At 42.2% G+C, this 25,490-nt stretch overlaps 1 protein-coding gene across 1 annotated transcript in view; it reads right to left on the bottom strand.

Annotated features, from left to right (window-relative positions):
* cdhr1a (cadherin-related family member 1a) overlaps positions 1-25,490 on the bottom strand; it is a 39,440-nt gene that overhangs the window by 4,855 nt on the left and 9,095 nt on the right. Inside the window, exons 8-17 of the mRNA XM_052041358.1 lie at positions 23,693-23,809; positions 23,450-23,593; positions 21,728-21,806; positions 18,707-18,807; positions 16,073-16,276; positions 13,488-13,640; positions 10,867-11,031; positions 7,962-8,029; positions 2,908-3,136; positions 1,138-1,392 (exon numbers count right to left, since the gene is read on the bottom strand). Of these exons, the coding sequence (XP_051897318.1) occupies positions 1,138-1,392; positions 2,908-3,136; positions 7,962-8,029; positions 10,867-11,031; positions 13,488-13,640; positions 16,073-16,276; positions 18,707-18,807; positions 21,728-21,806; positions 23,450-23,593; positions 23,693-23,809 (1,515 nt within the window). The remainder of the gene's footprint in view (positions 1-1,137; positions 1,393-2,907; positions 3,137-7,961; positions 8,030-10,866; positions 11,032-13,487; positions 13,641-16,072; positions 16,277-18,706; positions 18,808-21,727; positions 21,807-23,449; positions 23,594-23,692; positions 23,810-25,490) is intronic.

The following is a 25,490-nucleotide window of genomic DNA, read 5'->3' as shown; positions in this document are numbered from 1 at the left end:
AAGCATTGATTTGATTGACGATTGAGAACTTATAGGGCAAATGGCAAAAAACTACATCTGCTTGTTGATTCAAGAACTAAAGATATTAACCAAAAATTTGAACTGGTCACTCTGGAATGAATTTAAGAAACACTCCAACATGCAGAGGGTAATAGAAATCTGAAATGTTATTCAATAAAGAAATGTTAGTTTCGAAACTAAAATTGATAGGTTTTGGTTAACTTAAAGTATTAGTGGAAAACATGGAGTCAGGTCATGGACCATTTGTAATCCCGCTGCACCTCGCTGCAGGCTTGATGAGCAACTTCTCTTTCTAAATCCAAACCACTACCACTTTTCATAAACAAGTAATAAATTATGGGAAAAATACATCTTCCTAAATATATACCATAATTTGTATCAATGCAACTTTGGATGATCTAATGAGCATCTCAAGTGTAGCAGTTCATCTAAATTAGGGGGTAGGGCCAGTGGGTGGAGGTTGGGGAAGATTAGCTGTAAGGACTTCCTGGTAAAAGTTTGCATATTCATGCTCCTAGCCTGCACAGAGTCACAAAGAAATGAATTTTCCACTTTGAAGCTTGGTATGTTCAGGAGAGAAAATAGAACTTCCTTGACCTTTTTACTTAACTTTTCCACTTCACTTTAAAAAGATGCCAAATGTGTGGATGTAGAGACCCAGCACACACACTTCTGCAGATAAAGAAGGCCGGGACATCAGTGCTACTTGGAGAACACAAGAAATCCTATTATTGAGATCCACCGTGTCATAACATGTGCAGAAGTGTTAATTAACAATAGTAGAAGCAATGGAGCAGCATTGCTGTTGTGTTCCCTTTGAGTATCTAAGCAACAAGATTCAGGACTGTCCAGTAATTGGATAGGAGGCTACTGGGAATACTAAGTGCAAAGGGCTTACTGCCTGGGAAACAAATGATCCAACAAGCAAACTGAATTCATGTCCCAACAAGAAACTCATTCACATCACACAGGCTAAAATAAAATTACTAATGCATGCAGAAGTTGATGGAAATGTTTGCTATTCTGATTACTGATCTCTGCCTTTGAATCCTCCAATGCTGCCAGGTTGAAACATTTTATTCTTGTATGGTTCAACTTCAGGGAACATACACTTACCTCCTCTGTAATATCGATTCTCACAACTGCTGTTGTGCTGAATGAGGGAGAGCCTCTGTCTTTAGCTTGCACTATCAGTGACCACTGGCAGTCCTTGGTTTTGGTGATGTTGTGAATGACCTCCAGAGATCTGATGTAGGACTTCAGCACTATCTCCCCTGTGGCTTCATTGATGTCAAAAACATTGGCCGGATCTGCTTGCATTATCGAGTAATCTACAATATTATTCGGTTCTTCTGCATCCTCATCTTTGGCCTGTGTTAAAAGTTTGGTGCAGATGACACAATCGTTAGTTTTCTCCAAAACTTGCGCAAGGATTAGGGGGCTGTGGTCAGAACTGGAAAATGGTAGCAATGAGAAAAGATTAGATAGGCTGGAGTGGTTGAGAGGAGATTAAATTGACTTATAAGGGGTCTTAATAAGGTAACAAGGAAGGATCTATTTCCCTTGGCAGAGAGCTCAACAACACCATAACGGCATAGGTTTAAATAGAACTTCCTTGACTTGAACTTCCTAGAATAGTTGGAGAGAAGACAAGGATAATGCTTCCAACCTGTGGGTGGCCTAGACCTCTCTGAAGGGGAGGTAGGGGCAGAAACACTCATTGTATTTAAACAGTACTTGTGAGCTGTGACTTGCAGTGTAACAGACCTAATGCTAGGATAGGGTAGTAAACTTCTTTCAACAGCCACAGATATGATGACTTCCTTCTGTGTCATAATTTTTCTGTGACTTTAAGATGCCAGCTCCAATAGTATTTCTCACACAATTGATGATATGAACATTAAATTTTCCAGCTTCAGGTAACCCACACTCCCTGAGCTCTTCTCTCTCCCCTTGTAGTTCAACCACTCCCCCCCCCCCCCCCATCCCACCTCCACCACCACCCCCACCGTCATTTGAAGTATTGCGTACAGTTTTGAGTGCAAAGAAGATTTACAAGAATGTTGCCAGGACTCGGGGGCCTGAGGTACAGGGAGGTGTTGGATAGGTGAGGATTTTATTCCTTGGAGCGTAGGAGACTGAGGGAGTGACCTTTTAGAGGTGTATAAATGATATCATGAGGGGTATAGATAAGATGAATGCACACAGTCTTTTTCCCAGGGAAAGAGAATCAAAAATTTGAGGGCATAGGTTTAAGGTGAGAGGGGAAAGATTTAAAAGGGATGCGAGGGGCAAGTTCTTCACACTGAGGGAGGTGCATATATGGAACGAGCTGCCACACAAAGGGGTTGAGGCAGGTACAGTAACAACACTTAAAAGACACTTGGACAGGTACATGGATAGTAAGATTTAGAGGAATATGGGCCAAATGCAAGCAAATGGGACTAGCTAAGACAGGAATCTTGGTCGGCATGGATGAGTTGCTCTAAAGGGCCTGTTTCCATGCTGCATTGATCTATCACTCGATGCCTCTAATAGTTACAGATGCCATTGTTAATAGTAATGCCTCAATTTTAGAAGTGATTACTGATCCATCCTCTCTGGAACAGCAATCACAATGTGATACCAAGTCTCTAACAATGGTACCAGGCACAGAGGAGTCGGTATGAAAATCTGGAACCAAACTCCATTCAAATGTTTCCTCATTCTGCAAACACTCTGAGTCATGGCTCGTCGAGAGCCCTCTGCACATTATTACATGGCAAACATATGTGGTCTGAAACTTTTCTCTGGGAAAATGTCAGCTCTATAAACTCTGATCTAATTCATCATTGTGCACACTGGTGCACAACAAATATAGCAAATTATTTAATTCCTGGGGCTTACCTCAACTTTTACAGGTGATCCAATAATCATAACCTTGTCCAAAATGTTTTCGTTAAATTCTGGGTAGTGGTCGTTTACATCGAGAACTGTCACGAAGACCTCTGCCAAGCTGTGTTTCCCTTCCGCATCATCTGCTTTGATGTGAAAGTTGTACTTCGATTGCTCTTCAGCATCCAGCACGGCCCAGGGCTGAGTGTAGATGACTCCCGTGCTTGGGTGAATCAGAAATCTGAAAAGTAAGAATTCAGGAGAATAAGGCTAGGCAGTCATTCTCTGCACCCCTAGTGCACAGTGGCGACAGTGTATGCTGTCTATAAGTACACTGCAGAGTTACTCCAACAGTACCTCCTGAACCTGTGACCTCTATCATCTAGAAGGTGAAGAGTGGAAGTTGAATGGGAACACCACCACCTTCAGTTTCCCCTCCAAATCAAACACTATCCTGATAATATTGATTGCTCTTTAGTCTAAATCCTGTACTCTCTACCTAACAGCACTGTGGGAGTACCTTCACCGGAAGGACTGAAGTGGTTCAAAAAGTAGCTCACAAGCGCTGCCTCAAGAAGGCAACATCCATCATCAAAGATCCCCACCATCCAGGCCATGCCATCTTCTTGCAGCTCCCATCGGGCAGGAGGTACAGAAGCCTGAAGTCCCACAACACCAGGTTCAAGGACAGTTACTTCCCTTCAATCATTCAGTTCTTGAACCAGCTGTATGCATCACATTACAGCATCAGTTTTACATAAGATGTGAGGACTGCATGTATATGATTACTGTGATCAGCTGAGCACACACATTTTTCGAATGAGATTTTATAAATTGCAATTGCATTGTTCAAAATAGCAAAATAGATACGTTGTTGTTTTATTGTTTGTGGGATGTGATTTAAGTGGTGCCTTTCCCCTTTGTTAACTCTCAACAGGAGAGCTTGATAACATTAGATCCTTAATCATTTTCAGATGTTGTCTGGGATGCAAAACGAACCTGCAGTCTGGCTGAGTGACCACAGAGAGGAGCACTAATACAACTGGCACAGATTTATCCTATTCAAAATCTGATTTTAGAACAAATATTAATAAATGTTGTGAAAATAACATAATTTTTCCAGTATTGCTCTCAAATTATGGCAATATACTGTAGATTGCTTATTATGAGTGCCATTATTGCCCTATTGACTAACATTTTTGTCAAAGTGTTTTTCCAGCTTACCCATTGATACCAGTGGTTCATGTCAAAGTGGCTCAGACCCCACTGAGTCTCAAAAGACATGGAGTAACTTGAAGCTGAACAAAATTCTTCTGAAACTGGTCTTAACAATAAATGTGTTGGCATTTTAAATGATTGCGAAAACAGATCCGATCCTCAGTGCAACCTGGCCATTGGAAATAAAACACTGGGCCAGTTCTGTAAATTCTGTGGCTACAGGAGGTTGGATATCCTTCAGATTCCCAAAGTCTTTCTGCAATCTACAAGACATGAGTCAGGAAAGTCTGGATGAGTGCAATTCCCACAGCACTCAAGAAACTCGATGCCATCCAAGTCAAAGCAGTCTGCTTCACTGACATCCCATCTCCCATCTTAATCAAACACACTCTGGCTCCACTGCAGTGTGTATCTTCTATAGAAGGCACTGCAGTTTCTTACAAAGACTTTTCCAAAAGAGACTCCCAAACTCAAGATCCCTACAGGTTAGGACAGGGTCTGCAAGCAAGTGGGAACATCACCACCTACACCCACCCCTCCAAGTCAGGCGACATGTCTTTGATATTCAAACATTCAAAAAGACTTGGGTACTGTTGAAAAATATAAATACAATTAATATTATTTTATAAAATAAAAAACACTAACAATTAATGTATTTAAATGCAATTAAACTTATTAACTTAAATCAAATGAACAGGTCTCTTTACTGTTCCAAAGACAGCCATTGTAATGTGTAATGAATTGATCTGTACGAACAGTATGCAAGACAAGTTTTTCACTTGTACCTCAGTACAAGTGATAATAATAAACCGATACCAATACCAATACCATTTCTTCCCAGTGATTTCAATAGAGCCAATAAATTTCACTGCCTCAAGTTTGCTTCTCACAATTCAATCGCTGTCACCATTACCTTCTGTGGTTCCATGACCCCCCATGTCATAGAATCATGAAATCATATCACTGTACAGCAAAGAAACAGGCCCTTTGGCCCAATTCATCCATGCTGCCCAAGTTGCCTTACAGAGCTAGTCTCACTTGCATGCATTTGGCCCATATCCCTCTCAACCCCTCCTTGGAGCAATGGAGGACGAGAGGTGTGGATCGTGTGGATAGTCAGAGACTTTTTCCCAGGGCTGAAATGGTTGCCACAAGAGAACACAGGTTTAAGGTGCTGGGGAGTAGGTACAGAGGAGATGTCAGGGGTAAGTTTTTTTACTCAGAGAGTGGTGAGTGCGTGGAATGGGCTGCCGGAAACGGTGGGGGAGGCGGATAAATAGGGTCTTTTAAGAGACTTTTGGATAGGTACATAAGTGAATAAATGGCTATCTAAACTAATCCCTTCTGCCTGCACAATGTCCGTATCCCTCCATTCTCTGCACATTCATGTGCCTATCCAAGAGCCTCTTAAATGCCTCTATAGTATTTGCCTCCACCGCCACCCCAGGCAGTGTATTCCAGGCACACACCACTCGCTGTGTAAAAAACTTGCCCCCACATCTCCTTTGAACTTACCCCCTCTCACCTTAAATTCATACCCTCTAATATTAGACATATCGACCCTGGGAAAAAGATAATGACTGTCTACCCCATCTATGCCTCTCAATCATATAAACTTCTATCAGCTCTCCCCTCAGCCTCCGCCACTCCAGAGAAAATAACCCAAACTTGTCCAACCTCTCCTTATAGCTCATGCCCTCTAATCCTAGGCAGGATCCTGGTAAACCACTTCCGCACAACTTCCTAACCCGTACGTCTTTGGAATGTGGGAGGAAACCAGAGCACTCGGAGGACACCCAAGCAGGCATGGGGAGAACGCACAAACTCCTTACAGACAGCGGCCGGAATTGAACCCAGGTCACTGGCACTGTGATAGTGTTACACTAACCACTACACTGTCCCTTTATATTTGATCTGCCAAAGTGGAACACCTCACATTTGGCCACATTAAACTCCATCTGCCATTATTAATAAATTAGTTTATTGAAATTACTGGAAATAAGCTGAGGGGTTAGATATGACGTGTATCCAGCCCCATCAGCTTGATATGTTACAGAACCATTGCTAGGCTTGGAATTAAGGCGAGCAGTGTAGTGATAGGTCCAATCAGCCAGTAGCTGACCTCCAGCGCATTTAGTATTTCTGTGCACCGATGCATCAATAAGGAACACCAGTTAGCCATCGGCAGGATCTGGCCTGCGCAGGTTTTACCTGGGCGGAAGTTTGTTCTACCCAGTTGGATTCCACAGGGAGTCCACCAATGCAGTGCAGGTAGCAGGGCAGAGGATGCTGCTGTGGCTTACATCTTCACTGCACTGGTGGACTCCCCAAGCAGTCCAACTGGGCAGAACAAACCTCCACAGACTTCCAGTGAACATGGAGCAAGTCCCTGCAGAAGCAAAGATGTGGGCAGAAGATCTGCCCCAAGTATTTGTAAAATTCTTTTATGCTTGGTTTGAGTATGATAAACAGTAGAATTATCTGGCCTGTTTGGGACATTTGTTCATCTAAAACCAATGATATGGCCCAAATGTCTGCCCAGTGCCAATTAATGAGTTAAGGAGAGACTCAAGCAAACATTTAATCATTTGGACTCTGGAATGTACTTAGGTTGTAAAGCATTTTGCGAGCTGCTCTTTCACGCCTTGGATAAGTAACAATTTTGGAAGAGGTAGGATGTTGCAGAACAGCAACCCTGAAATTTTACTGACAGGAGAGAATGCAGATGCTGAAAGCTGGAACAAAATCAAAACAAACTGCTGAAAACTCGATGGGTCAGGCAGCATCTGAGGGGGGAAATGGACAGTTGACATTTCGGGTCAATACCTTCATCTGGACAGTGGAAACCCAAAATGTCAACTGCAATATTGCTCTTTGACACTGAAGTATAAATATTTAAGATTGAAATTCCTCCCTCTGCTATTTTAGAGGGACTTAGTTCATCTGTGCTAATACCTCTGCTGAAAGAGAAGTCAGTGGACTGTTAGATAAATGGAATACAATAACAATCTCACCAATCTGCTTTTGAGACATCATTTAGCATGTGTTCATTGCAAACTTCAAATTGTGCTCCAGCTTACATTCATTTGAGCAGATACAATTGATGCATTGAAGTGTTTCCCTGCAGAAAGTAGCCCTAAGGATCATTGTTGTAACTTTGAGAGTTGCATTTGACTCCAGTCTTCTTGCATTGACAACAAATACACAGATGGTGCTGTGCTCATATTAAAGGCTGCCTGAGGCAGAGGGTTGCCTGATCTCCAGGATTGCCTGGGATTTTCCAAGCATTACAGATTAATCTTTGGAACAGAATTTGGGGTATTGTGTAAACTGAGTAGAAACCCAGGGGATCTGAGTTCTGACCCCTTTTCCTGCTCTTCACATCTCACTCCAGAAAGGGGTCCACTCAACCAAGCTCAGAACCCAGAAAATTTGGGCTCAGTCTATTTCTCAATGGAAAAGAAAGCAGTGATTACGCAGGAAAATCTCCATTGCTGATTTGCTAATGTTGTCGATGTTGATGGCATGGGAAGTTAACAGGTTAGAAGAGGGAATGACAAAAAAAAGGAACTTCATTTTGATAAACCATTCCTTGCTGTGAGGGGAGGTGGAGGAGCCTTTGTAATCATAATGCAGTCCAAAAATAATGCATTTTGTTGTAAGTTCCATCATGCTCTGGACTTGGGGAAAGATGACGGAACCCTTGAGACACTTGTCCCGTGTAGGTAACAAGAATGATGCAACTTAACCCTCTCCATAATTCACACAGTGCTTAAGTGGAATTTGTTCTCAGGTATGAGGATTGCTTCATTTAATCCTCAGTTACATCGAGGAATATTATTACTTACAGATCTGCTCCTGCTCCATGTATCGAGTACTTGACTTCTCCCCACATTTCTGAGTCGGGGTCATTTGCCTAAGAAAATAAGATATCTTTATTAGTCACATGTACATTGAATCACACAGTGAAATGCATCTTTTGCGTAGCGTGTTCTGGGGGCAACCCGCAAGTGTCACCATGCTTCCTGTGTCAACATTGCATGCCCACAACTTCCTAACCCATATGTCTTTGGAATGTGGGAGGAAACCAGAGCACCCAGAGGAAACCCACACAGACACGGGGAGAACGTACAAACTCCTTACAGACGGCGGCCGGAATTGAACCTGTGTCACTGGCACTGTAAAGCGTTATGCTAACCGCTACACTACCATAATGAGAATGTGCTACTTATAATCATCAATTATATGGTTGGTTATTTACAAGAATAAAATGGGGAAAAGAATCAACAACATCAGATGGTATTGCTCTAATCATCTGAATTGTTCACCTGTCAATCATTTCAACCCTCCAATTTCTGCTGCCTTGGCTTGTAACATCAACGGATGTAAATAAGAAAACCTCTGAGGAATGCGCTTACTTAAGAACATAGAACATAAAACGGTACAGCACAGGAACAGACCCTTCAGCTCACAGTGTCTGTGCTGACCATGATGCCAGTCGAAACTAATCCCGTCTACCTGCACATGGTCTCTCTCTCTCTCCATTCCCTGCCTGTTCATGTGCTTGTCTAAATCCCCCTTAAATGTTGCTTTTATACCTGCTTCCACCACGTTCCCTGGCAATGTATTCCAGGCACCCACCACTCTCTGTGTAAACAACACAAAAACTGGCAGAGCTGTGGATAGAGAGGAAGGTTTTCAAAGGATACAGCTGGATGTGGACCAGTTGGAAATGTGGGCAGAGAAATGGTAGATGGAGTTTAATCCGGACAAGTGTGAGGTGTTTGCACTTCGGGAGGTCAAATGTAAGGGGAAAGTGTACAGTACATGGCAGGACCCTCTGGAGCACTGAAGTACAGTGGGATCTTGGGGTGCAAGTCCATAACTCACTGAAAGTGGCAACACCAGTAGATAGGGAGGTAAAAGAAGGCATATGGCATACTTGCCTTTATCAGTTGATGTGTTGGGTATAAAAGTCAGTAAGTCATGTTTAAAATTTTGGTTACACCTCATTCGGAGTACATTGAGAGCTACCTACCAACATGAGGCATCATCAGAGAGAGATTTCTATTAAAGCAGAACCAATATAAACCATCATTATGGCTTTTACATTGGAACTCTCTTCCTCAAGGGGCGGTGGAAGCAGAGTGTTTGAATATTTTTAAAGGCAGGGTAGATAAATGCTTGATAAGAGAGGAGGTGAATGCAATATGGACAGACAAGGATGCCGAACTGAGACTTCAATTGTATCAAAAATGATCATTTTAAACAACAGACTAATCTTGAGGGGTCGAGTGGCCTACTCCTGCTCCTAGTTCACGTTTGTATGTTGCTGGATTATGAACATAGAGGTGAAGGGTTTAAACTTCACCAGAAAAATATGGCAATTTGCGGGCTATTCCCAGGCAATGACCACAGTTGCATACCTGCCGTGTCGTTGGGTGTGAATACGTCAGGGATGGGAAGCTGCCACACCTATCTAGTCTGGTCTACCTGCTGGTCCAGTTACACCACATGGCTGTCTCAGAATGCCTCAGGGCAATGAAGGATTGCCAATAATTTCTGTTTTGCCAATGATATTGACAACCAAAGAACAACAAAAAATTAACTGGTGTGGAGTGGAATTGCTTCTTTAGCACTGTTTTAATATTAGAATTGTAAAGGTTTTCCCACTGCCCAGTGCTTAGAGGGGTGCCTGTAACTCCCATTGCATTCAGGAACTGGGGAAACACAGCATCAATAACAATATACTTTAGATGGCAGCTCCCAACGTAATGGAATGCTCCAAGGCAATTAACCAAAGAATTATAGAGTGGCTCAACAAACACGGGCAAGATTGATGAATGAAGCTGAGAGTAAGTTAAGGCACAAGCAGAGACATTTAGATTCAGAGGCATAGAGAAATACAGCAGGGAAACAGGCCCTTCGGCCCAATGCGACCAAGGTACCCACCTAAACTAGTCCCATTTGCCAGCATTTGGCCCATATCCCTCTAAACATTTCCTATCCCTGTACTTACCCAAATGTTTTTTGAAATGTTGTTATTTTACCTGCCCCAACTACCTTCTCTGGCAGATTGTTCCATACATGCACCACTTCTGTGTGAAGAATTTGCCCCTCAGGTCGCTTTTAAATCTTTCCCCTCTCACCTTAAATCTATGCCCTCAAGTTTTTGGTTCCCTTTCACTAGAAGAGAAGACTGTGTGCACTTACTCAAAGTCAGAGATTAGCCAGTGAAGTATAAGAGTACGCAGTCAAGAGGCAATGAAACAGGACTGAGAGTTTCAGCAACAGAGATACATTGATAAAACATTGGATCCTCACAGGGATTTGTTTTGTGGAGGCTTCTGATATGCCTGACGCCATTTTTTAGAAGACACAATTGTGACCATGTGCAAGGAATTCATATCAAACTCTAACAAGAAGTGGGTAAAGCTTCTGAGTGTCATCAAGCTATCTGAACATATCAGACCTCAGAAAGAAGACCAACACTCTAATATTCACAAATAAACACGTGGCAGTAGCGGTTAATAAACAGGAGTGTGAACTCCACCTTATTAGACTCTCCCAAGAAACAATGCAATAATTGGAACAGCCCTACTGCCACACCGGTCAGGTCCAACTAAATCACCACAGATTGGGAGCCAAACCTGGGGATGGCTATTCTGTAAGGTTTAGCGGGCCTCCACCAGCAGAGCGATCTGCTTATTTACAAGAAAGCTTTTCAAGGTTACTGCATAAACACAAACTTACTGATACACAGATAACAGGAGAGCCCCCAGGAGAGTTTTCAGGAATCCGAGCAACATAGAACTCTGAAGTGAATTTTGGAGTATTGTCATTTGTATCCACTATATGAATGACGATGTCTGCTGTTGAACTGAATTGCTCTGGAGTATCTGATTCAACAGCAAGGAGCTACAAGGAAAAAAAAGTATTATCACTGAAACTGGACGACCAACATGGCAAAATTAATCCGTGGGATTACAGAAGGGTTACAGCTCAGGAGGCAGCAAATCAGCCACCATAGAGTCTCAGAATCATACCGTACAGAATCAGCCCCTTCGACGCAAAGAGTCCTTGTTTCACCATCAAGTACCCATATACTCTAAACCTACACCTGGGATGTTATGTTGCAGTGGTGCAGGACATTGGTGAAGCCACATTTGGAATATTGTGTTCGGTTTTGGTCACCCTGCTATAGGAAAGATGCCATTAAGCCGGAAAGAGTGCAGCGGAGATTTATGAGGATGTTACCAGGACTCGAGGGACTGAGTTATGGAGAGAGTTTGAGCAGGTTGGGACTTTTTTCATTGGAATGTAGGAGACTGAGAGGTGATCTTATAGAGATGTATAAAATCATGCAGGGCATAGATAGGGTGAATGTGCACAGTCTTTTTCCCAGGGTTGGGGAATCAAGAACTATAGGGCATAGGTTTAAGGTGAGAGGGGAAAGATATAATAGGAACCTGAGGGGCAACTTTTTTACCTAGAGGGTGGTCAGTATATGGAATGAGCTGCCAGGGGAATTGGTTGAGGAAGGTACATTAACAACATTTAAAAGGCCCTTGGACAGGTACATGGATAGGAAAGGTTTAGAGTGATATGGGCCAAATGGGACTCACTTAGATGGGAATTTTGGTCAGCATGGACCAGTTGGGCTGAAGGGCCTGTTTTCATGCTGCATGATTCCATGACTCCACATTAATCCCATTTTATTTTCCCCACATTCCCATCAGTTCGCTGCCCCCAAATTTGTGCTGTGTCTATCCAAGAATAATCCAACTAATCCCATTCCCACAGCCTCTCCCCATAGCACTGCAAATTCTTTTCTTTCAAGTATGTAGCCAGACCCCTTTTGAACACCATAAGTAAATTTGCTTCCACTGCTCCCACCTCCAGCCCCACAGTGCACTCCAGGTACTAAGTTTTTCCTCATGTACTTTTGCTTCTCTTGCCAATGGAACAGTTTCTGTCTTAACATATTCTCTAGATCCTACATGATTTTACATTCACCAGAACCCCTTCAACCACCTCTACTGCAAGCAGAGCGACCCCAGTTTTTCCAGTCCCTCCACATAATTACACATCCCAGGAATAATTATAGTGAATCTCTTTCGTATTGGGCATTTCTCATATTTCCTCACAACAGAGGAGACCATTCAGCCCGTCAAGTCTATGCCAGCTCTTTCCCATTCCCCACCTTATTTTCTTTTTCCTTCAGGTACACCCATCAACCCCACCCTGGTTCTTCTACATCTCACCTACACTAGGGATGGTTCACAGCAACCAATTAACCTGCCAAACAGCATGGCTTAGAGATGTGGGAGGAAACTGAAACACGCAGGGGTAACCCACACGGACACACTGAGAATATGAAAATTCCACACAGGCAGCACTGGAGCTAAGGATCGGACCCAGGTCGATAAAGCCATGAGACAGCAGCACTACTGATGCTGAGTGTGGTGCAATAAGGCCAGTGTTACTGGACATGTGCTGGAGTTCAAACTTGACCACACCTGGTGAGGAATTTAAAAAATGTGGTAAAAAATTTAGTCTTGGTTAATGGTAAGCCTGAACCCACTGGGGATTGTCAAAAGAAAACCATTTGGTTCAGTGTCGCCCTTCAAGAAAGGAAATCTACCGTCCTTACGCAGTCTGGCTTTCACCCAACTCCAGACCTATTAGCATGCTTGATTCTTAATTGCTACCTCTGTTCAGGGACAATTAGGGATGGAAAATAGATTACCAGTGATGCCACTTCTTGTGAGCAAAAAATAAAAAACAATCTGAGGTCATCACATCTTTCCTTAAGTCTGGTGCTTAGAGCTGGGCTAAGTTCTCTACGAGTGGCTGAATTGGTGCTTCATAAATGTTCACTAAGACTTTCTTGTGGTTGTACTCTATGCCTAAAGTTATAAAGTCATACAGAATGGAAACAGGCCATTTGGCCCACTACATCCATGCCAACCAGTTGTCATCCACCCATATTAGTCCTATCTTCAAGAACGTGGCCCATAGTCTTCTGTGCCTAAGCATTCAAGTACTTGTCTCAACAAATGCTGTCAGTGACTCTGCTTCCACCTCTCTCTCCAGCAGTGCACTCCAGGTACTCACCACTCTCTAGGTGAAAAATCCCCTCTAGATTTCTACCTCTTACCCTATATCTATATCCACTAGTTTTATCTACCTCTGATATGGGGAACAGTTCCCTTCAGTCTACCCTACCTATATCCTTTATATACCTCATTCAAGTCCCCTATTGATCTCTTCTTCTCCAGGGAAAACAGACCTAGTCCCTCCAGTCTCTCCTTACAACCGAAGCGCTCCATCTCCATTTTATATTCGGTACAGAGATCTCGAGACTCACGTACCTTAAAAGTAAACACTTGGAATTTCTCGTAGTCAATGGCAGTTGAGTTCTCCACTATTATTGTGACCTGGGCTTCACTGAGGATGGTTTGAGGAATAACTCGGAATATTCCAGCAGAGCCCACCAACCTGAGGCTAAATTGTGCATTTGCCCCCTGAAGCAGAAAGGAAGATTTATTACAGACTTGTTTGTTCTCCATTAATTGGTGCAAAGATCTTGTAACCAAGAAAATGCTTGGCAAAATCTTTACTTCCATTGCTTCCTGGAATGGAAGAAAGTCTTCAAAATCTCGATGTGTTTCATCAGAATTGATAATACAAGTCACGGGAAATTTTGGCACATAATTATATCAAATGTTTGTGAGAACTGACAAATAGTTCAGTAAAATGATTTAGTTGAGAAATAGGAACAGCTGGAGACATCTCCAGTCTGATCCGAATCTACATCCCTGTCTGATTCTTATGTTCTTTAATTGCCTCAATATCCAGGAATCTGGAACACCTTGGAGACAAAAGAGGTAGCAGATGCTGGAATCTGGAGCAAAAAACAAACGGCTGGAGGAACTCAGCGGGTCAGGCAGCATCTGTGGAAGGAAACTGACAGTCAACATTTCAGATCGAGACCCTGCATCTGGACTTCCAGTCTAGGTGAAGTGTCTCGACCCAAAACATCGACTGACCATCTCCCTCCACAGATGCTGCCTGACCCACTGAGTTCCTCCAGAAGTCTGGTTTTTTTTGGTCTGGAACCCCTTGCCTGTTTAATATACTGTATGTTTACATTCACAATGTCTTGTTATGATAGTAACAACACAAAATTCACTTCTCAAACAGATTGTCAGTTAACAGAACTTAAGATGGCAAATCTGAGCCAGATATCTAAATAATATCAAATATCAGATATAATAAATAAATATCTTATTGTAGCCGTACGCGGCGCGTGGCAGGAAGGAAGACGCAGAAACACGGAGGCTGGACTGGAGCACACTTTACTGAATCAAACAAAGCGCGCGCGCTCGCTAAAGTAACCGAGAGCCACTCCAGCAGACGTGACATGCGGTCCCTGCCGGAAGGCCAGCCCCGCGGTTAGTCCGCGTCGCACTCCCATGCACGCGCCCGCGGCCGCCGATGGCAGTTCGAGTCTTGCGGGTCCGGGCCGCTACACCATCTATTATCCATAGACTTCCTTTTGTTGAGTCAAACAAGGGTATCCTCTTCTAATGTCTAGCAGAAAGTCAGAAACTATTAGACAGATAGATGTGATTGCAAAGGAGAGGATGCTGTCTGAAATGGAAAATTATAAATATAAGAAAAGTTCGGTTTGGCTTGGATGCTGAGGTGAGACATCATTGAGGTATATTTGAGATGTGTAAATAGAGTAAATGGGAAGGACTCATTTCCCTTAGCAGAAGGGTCAAAAACCAAGGACATGGATTTGAAGTGATTAGTGGAAGGATTAGAGGGAAGATGAAGAAATTTTTTTAACCCAGGGATCTGGAACACACTGCCTGAAAGAGTGGTAGAGACAGAAACCTCATCATATTTAAACCATATTTGGAAGTGCCCTTGAAGAGCCTTGACTTACCAGGGCTATGAGTCCGGTACTGGAAGGTGATATTAGTTGAATAACTTTTTCAACTGGCATACTAGGGGCTACCGTTTAAAAAAAAAGGTGTTGCTTATTTAAGACAAGGATGAGGCAAAACTTTTACTCCCAGAGGATGGTGAGTGTTTGGAACTCTGTGCCTCAAGGGATGGTGAATTCATAGTCTTTGAATACATTTCAAGCAGATTCCTGGTAAGCAAGGGAGTGAAAGGATGCTTTGTGGCACAAAGGTGGGGGGGGGGGGGGGTAAAGAGAAAGACCTTTAGCCGCCAATATAAGGGCCATTAACGAGAGGGCTTTGACTTAAGATGATTGGTGGATGGATTGGAGGAGAGCTGAGGAAAAATGTTTCACCCTCAGACAGGCCTGGTAAAGGCAGAGGCATGAGCATATTTAAAAAGACCTGGTGAAGTAACTGAAGAACCTTAAGCCACCAGGCTCTGGACCAAGAATTGGGAATGGGGTTGGAATAAATTGCTCAGTTTTGGCCAGAATTCAAATGGTGGGCTGAATGATGACCTTCAGTAGCATAATTTTCTATAAATTCGATGAAAATCTAAAATTTACAGAGAAATATTACCATATTGGATCCTCTTATTTCCAATTTATATCTCAGACTAATCTGCAACTGAGGTAATTTCAACATTGAAGTGTTGTTAAATACAATAACCTGCTCGTAAACATTCACAATGGTAATGGAATGAAGTGACAGAGAGAATGTGGCCCTTTCAATGTGAATTAAAACTTCTCTGCACTTACGTAAACCATTGAATAACAGAGGTACAAAACAACATTTTAAACCAGTAGATGGCAATATATCCATGAAATAATTTCAAGCTAGCTGTTGCATAAGCTCTGACAAAAACTACTGTGCAGCCCTCCATAAACTTACATAATGATATTTTCATTCACAATGTTGCTATAGCTGGTTTAATCAGTGACACTGTACAAATAGTTTGGTTGTAAAGCAAGAGGGCCAACCTGATCAGAGTCATTCACTGTTATTTTCAGACCACGCAGTATCTCTCCCTCCGGTGGATGTTCCTGCATTGTGATCTCGAATTGTGACTGGGGTCCATCTTTGCCATAGAAGGTGGGCCGATGATTGTTGAGATCCACTACTTGGATTGTTACCATGGCTGTCATAAACACCAGCGTGTCAACATCTGGGTTAACTTCTGAGGCCTTGTGCAAAACACAATGAAGGTATATAATGAGTTAGATCTGTGTGATCTCATTTTGATTTTGTATTAACAGTTGGTGCAATAAATAGTGGGCATTGGACTGTGGAATGGACTGATAGATGACATCAGGAGCAAACTAATTGCTGCCCGACTGTCTCGAGTGCTCTAGCATGGAAGTCCCAAGTTAGAGAACTCTGTGCAGCAGCAAAATATCAGTGGAGGTGACAATCTCAAATTACCTGCTAGCATCCTCATCAGTTATATTGTGAGATGGAAGAAGCTTATTTTAAAGAGAATGCAAACTCCCAGGGCGGCTCGGTAGTGTAGCGGTTAGCATAACACTATTACAGCGCCAGCAACCTGGGTTCAATTCCCGCCACTGTCTGTAAGGAGTTTGTACGTTCTCCCCGTGTCTGCGTGGGTTTCCTCTGGCTGCTCCGGTTTCCTCCCACGTTCCAAAGACGTACGGGTTAGGAGTTGTGAGCATGCTATGTTGGCGCCGGAAGCGTGGCGACACTTGCGGGCTGCACCCAGAACACTCTACACAAAAAGATGTAGTTCACTGTGTGTTTCGATGTACTGTATATGTGACTAATAAAGGTATCTTATCGATGATACAGCACCTGTAAAATCTAAATTACATGAAATTACTTTGTCAATATTGCAATACATATTTTCATCTTTTTAATGTTTATTACAGCTCTTGATCTTCAATGTACTATTATTCATCTGACAGCAGATTGAAGAGCAGGATTCAATCAATCCTGAGGTGGAAGGATGCGGAAGGTGGACAAACAAACTGCTCCTCCTCTCCTGTAAGGAACTGTGTCAACTCTGCTTGAAACCCTGGGGTTTTGGGATCATGCAGATAATTGTTTGTTCTATTGATGTGTTGCAGTGAATTAAAGTATCAACAAATAAGTCACTCACCAACACTATTAGCTTAGTTTTAATTTTGAGCAATTAAGACACGTTGAAAAATATGACTGGACTATTAAAATATGTCAATTCTGTAATCAGAAGTTCTTTCACCACTATCATTGGTCTGAACATTAAACTATCTTATGACATAAAAATTGACAATGCTGGAAATGTCTCTCTGTGGAAAGAGAATCAAAGTTAATATTTCAAGCTGTTGACCTTTTTTTGTTCTAATTTTGTTCTTTCTTGTGTAATTTTTGTATAATTTATGTTTTTTCTTGTGAATGTTGTGTATCTGCTGCTATGTGCCTGTAATGCTGCTTCAAGTAAGTTTTTCATTCTACCTGTGCATACATGTACTTGTGCATATGACAATAAACTCGACCGACTGAACTCGACTTCAGCTTCAAGTGGTCAGGAAGATATAGAGATGCTTTAAGGGGAATTAAACATGGCAGATTGAACACAACATGGAAAATTGTGAGGTCACCCACTTCAGTGCACAAAGGAGAAAATCAGAGAGTTTATCAAATGTTTACATATTGGGAAATATTGATGTTAAAAGGGCCATAGAAGTCTTTGTAGACAACTCACTGAAAGCTAACCCACAGGAAGGCAAATGGTATATTGGCCTTTATAAAGAGAGTATTTAAGTACAGAAGATGTCTTACTGTAATTATACAGAGTTTTGGTGAGACAGCACCAGGAGAACAGTGTACAGTGTCAGTTTTCTTATGTAGTAAAGGATATATGGAGGGAATGTAATGAAGATTCATTGGCTGGGGTTCTAGTATAGCATGCTTACTGAATGAAGAGGGTTTGAGTAGACTAGGGTTGTATCACCTTGGGCTTAGAAGAATGAAAGGTGATCTCACTGGAATTTATAAAACTCTTACAAGGGTCAACAGAATGGATGCAAGAGGAAATATCCCCCTGCCTGAGGAGTCTAGAAGTGGGGATTACAGTCTCAAAACATTTAGAACTGAAATGAAGAGACCTTTTTTTGCTGAGGGGGTGGTGAAGTTTTGGGATTCTCTACCTTGGAGAGATGTGGAAGAATCTGTTGTTGAGTTCACAAATTGCAAGTTTTCTGGATGTTAAGGAATCAGGAATATGGGATAAGGCAGGAAACCGAGGTTGAAAATCAGCCATAAACATGATGAAGGACTAGATGACTTATTACACTTTTATTGCCTATGTTCTTATATTTAGCATGGAACTTTATAAATGGCATCTGCTTGTTTTTGATACTGAGGTTATTGTCAAGAAGAGCTGGCACAAAGCTTGACTTTTGCATTCGTTAATGTAAATGGGTGGAAAACCCAGAACTATGGACACCTAATTTCCTAATTTGTGTTTTATACACATCCACTTCCCACTCGAAAAGCCCACTCACACAATCATGCAACAGGCATTGAGACATCGTCATCAAAAAACTTGCATACAATCAGATGAGGCATTATCAGAGCAAACTGTATTTTGAGCATAACGTCAGCACCAATTCTCTCACCTGAATTAATAGTTTGTAAACATCCTTCTGAAGCAGTTCTGTAGGTTGCAGAAGAGTAATAACCCCACTTGTACTATTTATTTCAAAGGATCCATCATTTCCTGACAACAAATAGCAAGATAAAAATTAACTGTACCCAAATCATGAAAACTCAATGTCAACTACATTACAGAAATTAAAACAGAAAACATTGGAAACACTCAGCAGGTCAGGAGCATCTATAGAAAGAGAAAAAGGAGGTAACATTCACAGATGCTGCCTGACCTACTGAATGCATCCAGTTTTTTCTGTTTCTATTTCAGATTTCTGACATCTGTCTTCTTTCCATTTTCAGTTGAAGTTTAATGACTTACTCTTTGAGGGGACTATTGCCAGAATCAAAATCAGATTTATTATCACTGACTTATACGACATGAAATTTGTTGTTTTGCGGCAGCAGTACAGTGCAGAGACATAAAATTACTATAAATTACAAAAATAAATAGTGCAAAAACAAAGGAGTAATAAGGTAGTGTTCATGGGTTCATGGACCGTTCAGAAATCTGATGGCAGAGGGGAAGAGGCTGTTTCTCAGTCATTGAGTGTGGGTCTTCAGGCTCCTGGACGTCCTCCCCGATGGTAGTAATGAGAAGAGGGCATCAAGAGGATATCATGGAGACCTCATCTTCTGTGTCAAGAAAGACGTTTCTCACTCGAGTGCAGAATCATCAATTCACTTATTTATAGAACTATTCAAAGTGTTGCTTGGTTTAAAATTCTCCCCTTCTTCTCCCTCATTTTAGAGTCATAGAGTCATAGAATAATACAGCATGGAAACAGGCCCTTCAGCCCAACTCACTCATGCTGACCAAGGTATCTACCTAAGCTAGTAATACTTTCCTGCGTTTTGTCCACATCCCTCTAAACCTGTCCTATCCATGTACTTATCCAAATGTCTTTTAAATGTTGTTATTTTACCTGCCTCAACTGCTTTCTCTGGCAACTTTGTCCATATACCCACCACCTTCTGTGTGAAGAAGTTGCCCCTCGGGTCCCTTTTAAATCTTTTCCCTCTCACCTTAAACCTATGCCTCTAGTTTCTGATTCCCTGAAAAAAAATTGTGTGCATTCACCCTATCTATGCCCCTCATGATTTTATACATCTCCCCTCAATCTCCTACATTCCAAGGAATAAAGTCCTAGCCTGCCCAACCTCTGCCTATAACTCAGGCCCTCAAATCCTGACAACATCCTCACAAATCTTCGTTGCACTCTTTCCAGTATTTTCTGACCGGATAATGAGAACAGGGGAGAAAGAAAGTTTGAGAGCTAGTTGTCCACCTGCCTTGGGGTTTAGTAACACCTGGGGAAATGTGACAGGAATGAAGTGTTTCTAAAGTCACTAGACTCTAGACCATGGTTGCAACTCCAAACCCTATAACTAGTCAAATGGAGACACAAGAAACTGCAGATGCTGGAATCTGGGGCAACACACAAAATGCTGGAGGAGCTCAGCAGGTCAGGCAGCATCTATGGAGGGAAATGGACAGTCAATGTTTCAGATTCCATCATCTTCAGCCCTTTGTCACTTCCACCTCTCACCTGCCAGCTTACCTGCCATTACCACTCTCCTGTCCCCCGTCTGCCTATCACCCCCCTCTCACCTGGATCCACCTATCACCTGCCAGCTCTTGCTCCACCCCTTCCCACCACCTTTTTTATACCGGCTATCCCTCCCTATATCTTTCAGTTCAGATGAAGGGTCTCGACCCAAAACATTGACGGTCCATTTTCCTCCATAGATGCTGCCTGACCCGCTGAGTTCCTCCAGTGTTTTGTGTGTTCCTACAACCAGTTATACTGTGAAGAGATACAGAGAATGTGTAGTAGAATACAGAGGAATGCTTCTGTGAGTTGATAAGATCTTGAGGCGTCATGATAGATTGGATGTGGAGAAGATGTTTCCTCGTGGGACAATCTTGAACTAGGAGACCTCTGATTAAAAATGAGCAGTTGCCCATTTAAGACAGAAATTAAACAAAGAATTTTCTTCTTTGTGTTGGAAATCTTTGGAACTCTCTTCCTCAAAGAGTAACGGAAGCGAAGGCTTTGCAGAAATTTTAAGGCAGAGTTAGACAAATTGTTGATATGCAAGTGGGTGAAAATAAGAGGTAGGTGGGGATGTGGAGATGAGATTACAATTGGATTAACCATGGCCTTATTGAATGGTGGAGCAGGCTTGAGGGGCTTCAGCTCAAGGGAGTGTGAGTAATGAAATGAAGCAAGGAGAATTTTCTTTTTTCGGTGGGGGGGAGGTTGCTGTAATTGTTTGAAATTCAGAAGGTGAAAGATAATCAGTCATTCAGTATATTCACGAATGACAGTATTTAAGAGGTATCTAGACAAGCGCTTGAATCACCAATGAATGGACCAAGTACTGATAAATGGGATGAGTAAAGTTAAGTACTAGATGTTTGGCATTGACATAGTGGGACGAAGGGGCTGCTTCTGTGCTGTGTGACTTTATGACTCTTCGGTGAGAGTGACAGATCTGTGGACACTGAGTGAATCACAAGATCAGGTGGAAAAGTAGACTCGTGGCACAGAATCTCTTTGTATGGCAGAGCAGGTATGAGGGACAGAGAGCCAGCTCCTGCTTCTCTTTTTAAATGTTCTTCTAACACGATTCTTCAATCCATATTCTCACTTCACTGATCTTTTCAGTTTTACAATTAAATGTTTATCCCCATCAATTGTCAATCATCTCTAGTTGGTGTCACTAACAAGCTACAATTTGAAACTCTGGATATGTCCACCAATAGTGCAACAGTGTTATCCCCGATACTTCCCGTGACTCCATGAAACTCAAATGGGAAAAAAGCATGAAATTTATAAATATAGTGAGTTGGGATATGGCCTAGTTACCTGGGTTTAAAGGCCGGTCAGCCAGGGCTTGCAACTGCAAGGACACACAGTTACTGCAGAACAAGTATCTATGGTGAAAGTGATAGAGGGTCACTTTCCTTGTGTTAACTTGCTTACCATGAGCAATTGAGTAACGGATTGGATTTGGGTTGCCACGGTCTCCATCGTAAGCTACCACACTAAATATTTCCAAACCCTGGAAGGAAAATTGAAATATGTAAACTATTTATGACAGCACAATGTTTCCTTACTTGCATTGTTGAAGTATGGGCTTCTTTTTTTAATATATAAACTATTAATTGATTTAGCCTCCGTGGACTTCCTGCAACAGCTTAGCACTCTGACACTTTGCATATGTTACTATACTATCTGTCCCTTAAAGGCTTCTCAGGAGATGACTCCCTCTTTCTGGCCCCCACCTAACCATGTGGGACTCATTGATATAAGTGTGGTCCCATGACATTGCAATCCAGTGGAGTTCCAACAAGCTATGCTCATTGCATTGTCCTAAGCAGAGACATTTTTGCGTGATAGCAGCTCTCCCCCTTGAAATCAGTCACAGCTAACAAACTCCATTACAGAGTTACTGCCAAGTTACCTCATTCTATGATGTTATACTTCCTGCAATTGAGCTGTATTTCAGAGCGGATTCCTGATCCAGGGCTTGGCGAATTGAAGCATACAAATCTTAGTGGCAACTCAATTAGAGTACTTATGCCTCTGATTTAGAAAGTTCAAGTGCCTCTCCAGGATCTTGAGTATCTGTCCAGACAGATGATTAATTGCAGTACTGAGGGGTGCTGCACTGCCAGAGGTGTTGTCCATTAGCTGTTAATCCGAGGTTTGCCCGACACCTACTCTCTCAGATGGGTATTGAAGATGCCCAGTACAAATTGCAGTGGAGCAAGTCAATACCTGCCCTCAACCAATATCAATCCGGTCATAGTGTCATTACTATTTGTGGGATCTTGCTGTGCATAAAGTGCAGCTATGTTTTCTACAATACAGTAGCTACACTTCAAGAGTATTGCAGTAGCTATGAAGGGTTTTGGGTTGTCATGGTGCTCTTTTCTATCTGTGGAAAAGAAAGCCCTCATCATAAATGTCAAAAATTCCCTTTTAATTAGCTGAGAAAAGGACTGTAAAAGCACTCGTCAGCCAACCAGGAGGCTTACGTTATATGAAGTACTGAAGTTATGAAGATGGAGATTTAGTAGGAGGAGGCAGGGATGTAAGACAAATTAAATAAAATAGAGAAGAAAATGTGGTAAAACTGTTGGAACAAACATGGCCAGGGATATTAATTAGAAATGAATTATCATCACGTTAGTAAAGCCTTTCAACCATCCACAAATCAAGGGTGTGATAGAACGTTTTCCATTTGCTTGTACGCGTGCAGTTCCCGCAGTACTTGAAAAATTCAACAACATCTAGGAAAAAGCAACCTACCAGACTGGCTTGCCACCCATCACACTGAACTTTCACTTCTTTTGCTGCCAATTGTATTTGCAATGAGTGTGATCTACAGAGCGTAGTGCATTTCCCAGATCAGGCTACACCAATAGCAGCTTCCAATCTTTACCATCAAGAAGGACAAAGGCGGCAGGTGCATGGTAACACCACCACCTGCAGGTAGCCCTCCAGGTTGGTTTGGAAATATATCACCATTCCTTTATCAGCATTGGATTTAAATCCTGGAACTCCCTCTCCAACATCGCTGTGGGAAGTACCTTCACCAGAAGGACCATAATGGTTCAAGGTGGTTCACCTTCTGAAGCTCAGTTAGGGATAGGCAAAAAACATCCCGTGATCACGTAATTGGGACAACTAATGACTTACAGGTTCTGTGTCTTCATACACATATCCATAATATGGGATGCCATCAAATACAGGAGGGGTGTCCTGAACATCCACAACATTAATTGTCACAGTAGCAGTTGATGAGCAGATCTGATGTTTTCCTCTGTGTTTCCCTCCACCATCCTGTGATAAAAGTAAAATCAAATTTGCATTTCCTTGTAGACTTTGGAATTTCCCTGAATCTTATTTTTTCCCCCATCTGCTGTAAGGTTGTCAACTTACCTTCGCTATAACAGTGACAAAGTGAGCCCTGGACTTCTCGAAATCTAAAGATGTGCTTGGCTTTATCCGAAGAGTTCCGCTGTATCGGTCAATGAAGAATTTGCTTTTGCGCATGTTCTGGAGGCGTGAGACCAAACGGAGGAAGAACTTAGAGAAGAGAACTGACAAAGAAAATCTCAAGTGTTCAGTGAAGAGCAGGAAGCGATATTTATAAAAATAGGATGAAGTACTTAAATTTTTTTTTAAATTATTAAAATAATAATGTAATGAAAAACCCCAAACCAGAAAATGCTGGAAATGCTCAACAGATTAGGAGAAAGAAAACAGAGTCAGCATTTCAGGTCATGTCATCCACAACATTCACAATGCTTTAGGACACCTGAAATGTTAATTTTGTGTTTCTTTCAGAAATGCTGCCTGTTCCACTAAACATAGAACATAGAACAGTACAGCACAGAACATGCCCTTCGTCCCACAATGTTGTGCCCACATAGCTATTCCCTCCTACCTGCAGAATGCCCATATCCCTCTATTTTCCTCTCATTCATGTGCCCATTCAAGCCCCTCTTAAAAGCCCCCAATGAATTTGCCTCCACCACCCTATCAGGCAACACATTCCAGGCATCCACCACTCTCTCAGTAAGAAACATACCCCTCACGTCTGTTCTGAACCTACCTCCTCTCACCTTAAATGCATGCCCTCTGGTATTGGATTGCTCAATAATGGGAAAAAGATATTGCTTGTCCACCCTATCTATGCCCCTCATAATTTTATACACTTCCAACAGATCACCTCTCAGCCTCCGCCACTCCAGAGAAAAGAGCCCAAGTTTGTCCAGCCTCTCCTGATAGTACATGCCCTCTAATCCAGGCAGCATCCTAGTAAACCTCCTCTGCACCCTCTCTAAAGCCTTGACATCCTTCCAAGAGTGAGGTGACCAGAAATGCATCCAATACTCTAAATGCAGCCTAACCAGACTTCTATAGAGATGTATCACAACTTCATAAACATCTCCAGTATTTTCTGGTTTTATTTCATATTCCAGTCTCTTGTTTCATGCGTTCTGATTGGAGGGAACAGAAATGATGCTAGTTTCAAAATGACAACTGTGTTTTTGTAAAGTTTGCTTTCCATATTAAGCTCAGATCACATTTGTTCACTTATGCAGATATAAAAGATCTCCTGACACTATTTTGAAGAACAGGAGAGTTATTCCCCATGTCCTGGCCAAAACTTACTCTCAATCAACATCTGCAAAAAAAAAACGTATTATTATCATGTTACTTTGTGTGGGAGTTTACTGCAGATTTCCTATATTAAAAATGTGATTACACTTTCAAAGTTTTTCATTGGCCTGAAGTCACGATATAAGTGACAATCTTATTTTCTCAATAAGTAAGTAACCTGCTTTACACTTCCCCCCCAAACTCCTTTCCTTGAACTTATTAGAAAACAAAGCTGAGAGTGGGGAAATGTCATTGAGTCATACAGCAGAGAAAAAGGCCCTTCAGCCCACTGATTCTGAACTGACCATCGAGCAGCCATTTACACCAATCTCATTTTCTATTCGTTCTACCTTCCCATCAACTGTCCCCAGATTGAACCACTCACACTAGGGGCAATTTACAGTAGCCAAGTGACAACATTGGTAGACCATTGCGATGTGGGAGGACCAGGAGCAACTGGAGAAAACCTGTGGGGTCACAGGGAGAATATGGAGATCAGCATTGAATCCAGGTCACTGGAGCCATGAGGCAACTGTTCTACATCTGCTACATAATTCTCTTTCCACCTACA

Source organism: Pristis pectinata, chromosome 30 (genome assembly GCF_009764475.1).
Source record: "Pristis pectinata isolate sPriPec2 chromosome 30, sPriPec2.1.pri, whole genome shotgun sequence".
Lineage (NCBI taxonomy): Eukaryota > Metazoa > Chordata > Chondrichthyes > Rhinopristiformes > Pristidae > Pristis > Pristis pectinata.
This window is presented reverse-complemented; position numbering and strand designations above follow the sequence as displayed.